This window comes from Uloborus diversus, chromosome 3 (genome assembly GCF_026930045.1).
Source record: "Uloborus diversus isolate 005 chromosome 3, Udiv.v.3.1, whole genome shotgun sequence".
NCBI classification, from domain to species: Eukaryota; Metazoa; Arthropoda; class Arachnida; order Araneae; family Uloboridae; genus Uloborus; species Uloborus diversus.
In genome coordinates this window covers 203,925,406-203,929,362 of record NC_072733.1, presented here as the reverse complement: position 1 = coordinate 203,929,362, position 3,957 = coordinate 203,925,406, and the positions used below count along the sequence as shown (strand labels likewise).

The 3,957-nt window shown below is 34.6% G+C and overlaps 1 protein-coding gene across 1 annotated transcript in view; it reads left to right on the top strand.

Annotated features, from left to right (window-relative positions):
- The first annotated feature begins 3,216 nt into the window (after nt 1-3,216).
- LOC129219138 (cysteine-rich hydrophobic domain-containing protein 2-like) overlaps nt 3,217-3,957 on the top strand; it is a 41,504-nt gene continuing 40,763 nt past the window's right edge. The window contains exon 1 of the mRNA XM_054853458.1: nt 3,217-3,230. Within this exon, the coding sequence (XP_054709433.1) occupies nt 3,217-3,230 (14 nt within the window). The remainder of the gene's footprint in view (nt 3,231-3,957) is intronic.

Here is a 3,957-nt window from a genome sequence, read left to right as displayed (position 1 = left end):
CCGGACGTACTTTTCCCCTCTTTCTGATGAAAATTCTTTCATGTGTTCTTTATTTGTATTACGTACTGTAATAAAAAGTATATTATGCGTAATGAAGGCAAGACACTCAGATTGTAGTCCTCATCAAAATAAACCCGTGCAATAAGCACCAAAAAAGGAAAGTCTACTAATTTGATTTTCATCTCTAACATGGTGCATTTGTCGTGATTCAGAGGACTGAGTTTCAGGATGTGTACTTTCTCAACAGGCTTTTTTAGTTTTGCGAGAAAGATTTGATTGACATTTCCGATTTCGGGTCGTCATGAGTTATACAGGCTGTTTATATAGCTGTGCTGTGGTTGACTAAAGTTTTCGCATTTTTGCCGAAAGTCAAGCACATGTAGCTTTAAGCTAATTATCAGTAGTTTAGACCACCGCAATTTATTTAATAGACCTCACGATACAAACAAACTCTCTCAATGAAATGACAACATTGCGAAATGTACCGTATCATTATCATAATAACTTAAGTCAATGAAAATTAACTAAAAAGTGTCAAAAAAAAAAACAAATAAAAACAAAAAACCCGACTGCGTAAAAACCGAAAAAAACTAGAAGGAAAAATGTATAAGGCCAGTAGTTTAGAATGTTATTAAGTACTACTGAATAACTACACCATTTAAATAGTTTTATAACCGTACACAGATAAGAAATCATAAATTCAAAAGCAGAGTAGAAGGATCAACAGTCTGGGCCCATTCCTTTCTGATTCAAGGAACCCCGTAAAATTTGAATAAGCCCCGACTGTTGATCCTTCTATTCTGCTTTTGAATTTATGATTTTTTCTTATCTGTGTACGGTTATAAAACTATTTCAACGGTGTAGTTATTCAGTAGTACTTAATAACATTCTAAACTACTGGGCTTATACAATTTTCTTTTTAGGTTTTTACGCAGTCGGGTTTTTTGTTTTAATTTAATAATTTTTTATTGTTAATGTTATCTTAAGAAGATAAACCTAGCATATTATACGACTATGTATTTACATTTCACAAATTTTTTTTTTTTTTTTTGAATGACACATAGCAGGACCCTAAGCAGTTGCCTGCATTGCCTGGCCTTGATGCCGCTCTTGATTAACAGCGTATTTTAGACGTCTTGAAAAAGAAAGTTCACATTACCATATAAAAAGGAGGACAATAATAGGAAATAATTGTTTGCGGTCCAATGTTGACCGGAATTAGGATCATTGTCAACAGACGTGCGGCTATTTAAAACACTTTTACTTGCATGTACTAGGTCTCACAAGACGCTTTATGAACTTGTGCCCTTCAAGAGAGATACATTCTGTTTTTGATGCACTGTGAAGGACAATTTAAAGCACCGGGAAGGAAGTTGCATCCAGGATGGGAATCAATCTCGCTACCTGGGAATCCAAATTTTTAATTTTGCCACTTGTTACTTTTGCCTTTGCTTCTCACTGCCTCAATTGGTGTTCTGGTATTTGCAGGGGCCGACTGGGTTCCTTGAGGGTGTCAACCTTGACTCTCAAGGGTGTACTGGTTCGAAGGCGTAAAACAAAGTGAAAGCACACGAGTTTTGAGAGCGGGGAAACAAAGGTGCACAGATTTAAGGGCGCAAAAAAAAAAAAAAAAAAAAAAAAAAATTGGGCGCACAGGTCAATAAACCATTTAGTTCTCTTTTTTTTTTCGTTATAAAAATTAAAAAGACTAATGATGATATGCTTTTAAAGATTAATTGTAGTTTAAGTTGCATTGCTCTTAAAAGTATTTGCAGCAATAAATTGGAGGAAGAATTATGGAAGTATAGAATTTTAACATTTACCTTGGAATGTGTACCTCCAGTGTCAGCATTAATGTATTTTCTTAAACATTTTGCCGCATCCGCTGGTTTTGGAGACGTATAAATTAAAACTGATTTTCAAAATAACGTAACTTGGATTCGCCTGCCTGAAATAATTGAAACAGTTGTCAAAGTAGAATAACGACCCAAAAACAATTCTCCGAAACAGCCTATTGACCAGGGTGCCCCTAGACAAACTCGAAGCAGAGTGTTGAATGCCAAAACTACAACTAGAAACAATCTACCACACCTGGATGACCCTAACATGTTTGATGATAGCCCGGCCCCTGAGATAGACGATTCAGCAGAAGTGAATAGTACACCAGAAATGGACAATTCACATGAGTGAATATTTTTTTCTTTTCAGATGATATTGTTACATGTAAGTCAAGGGGCATCTGAATCCAGAAATGATCTACAGCTCCCTCAGATGCACTATGCAAAGTAAAGACAGACAAGTATTCGAATTTTATCGCAGAACCCACAGGAGCCAAGTAAGAACAGCACCTGCATTATATCTTTTTGATCACAAATGGACACAGCTCCGCAAATGGACACAGCTCGGGCATGAACTGAATGCTGAACACCAAGTTATAAGAAACAATTTCAAATTACAGAAATCATTAAAGGATCAAGAAGTGTTTTCCTGGAAATTAAAATTTTTTAATTTCAATGTTCCAAAATAAACGCAGCGGCTTACCGCAAAGCAAATATATACATACCTTGTCTTATTTATTGTCTTCTTTCAAAATAATGAATTGTTGATTGTAGAGAGCTTGTAGATAGTTAGGAGACCTGAAAACCGACAGAAAAGAAAGCTAGATAAATATCTAGGCAATCTACATTCCACCGGTCATCGGGATATCTCCCTTTATTTCGCATTCACAAAGCATTGTATATACACTGGTCCACAGGACTTCATACTATAAAAACATAAGTATAAAGGAAGACGACGAAAAACCAACATTCCGAAAGATAAACGACATAAGTATAAACATATAAACAGTTAAATGTTCCAGAAAACCCAACATTCCGAAAGATAAGTATAAACATATAAACAGTTAAATGTTCCAGAAAACCTAAAAGAACTCCATCAGATAGGATACCAGTCCCAGTCATCACTCCCATCCCCACACTGTCTTCCGTACATGGAGTGTCCATCTAAAAGATCAGATTCATATTTACAAACGAATGAGTAGATATTCTTGGTCAAGTGGTTAGCGCATCGGAAATAAATTCCTAGAACATCTTTTGTTGAACTCGGGTTCGATTCCCGAGGAATGACATATTTATATTTACCTCTTGTACTGACACCACTTCCCTGAGGCTAGGTGAGGTGAGGCAGGCTTTCAGTCAAGAGGTGAGGCTTTTAACAATGATAAACTTGAGGTAGGTAAGCCTTTTACTGGTGATTTTTTCGGTTAATTTTTTTTAGATTGATTAAATTTTTCGGATCTTTTCTTCTTTGTCTCTTATGTATGTTTAATTATCAATATTATAACAATTAATATTATTAGTTGTTTCATTACAAATATTTAATAGTTTACTTTTAATACGTTAATATATAAATCTTTAAAAATTTACTTTGTGCCCCCCCCCCCGTCAAATTTTTATCGATGATCCGCCACTGTATATATATATTAAATATATATTTTCAAATGTACTATATTTGAACAACAAGAGATTTACTCTTACAAGTAACCCCCTAAATAATTACTTCATTACAAATAGGTAACTTCTATGCAGGTACAGATTTCAATCTCCATTTAAAGATAGGCATTTTTTGGCATGATTCTCAAACAATTAATACGATTTTACATGAGATTATGATAAGAAAACTGCCCTTTGATAGAAGCTGAAACCTTGTCTTTGGTGTATACGTAAAAAAAATTATAAATATACATAATTATATAAATAAAATTAATATATGTAAGTTCTGTTGAATAAAGAAACAAAATGTACCACGTATTTACTTCTAACTTAATCGACAGAGTCAACATTTCTTGATTTCTTCTCGTTTTCGTTCAGGGGAAACGAATGCAATATTAAGAGTCGCGAATATTCTTACTTTGCAAAGTTGCAGTGCAACCCTTGAACGGGTTTTCCAGCTGCCGGG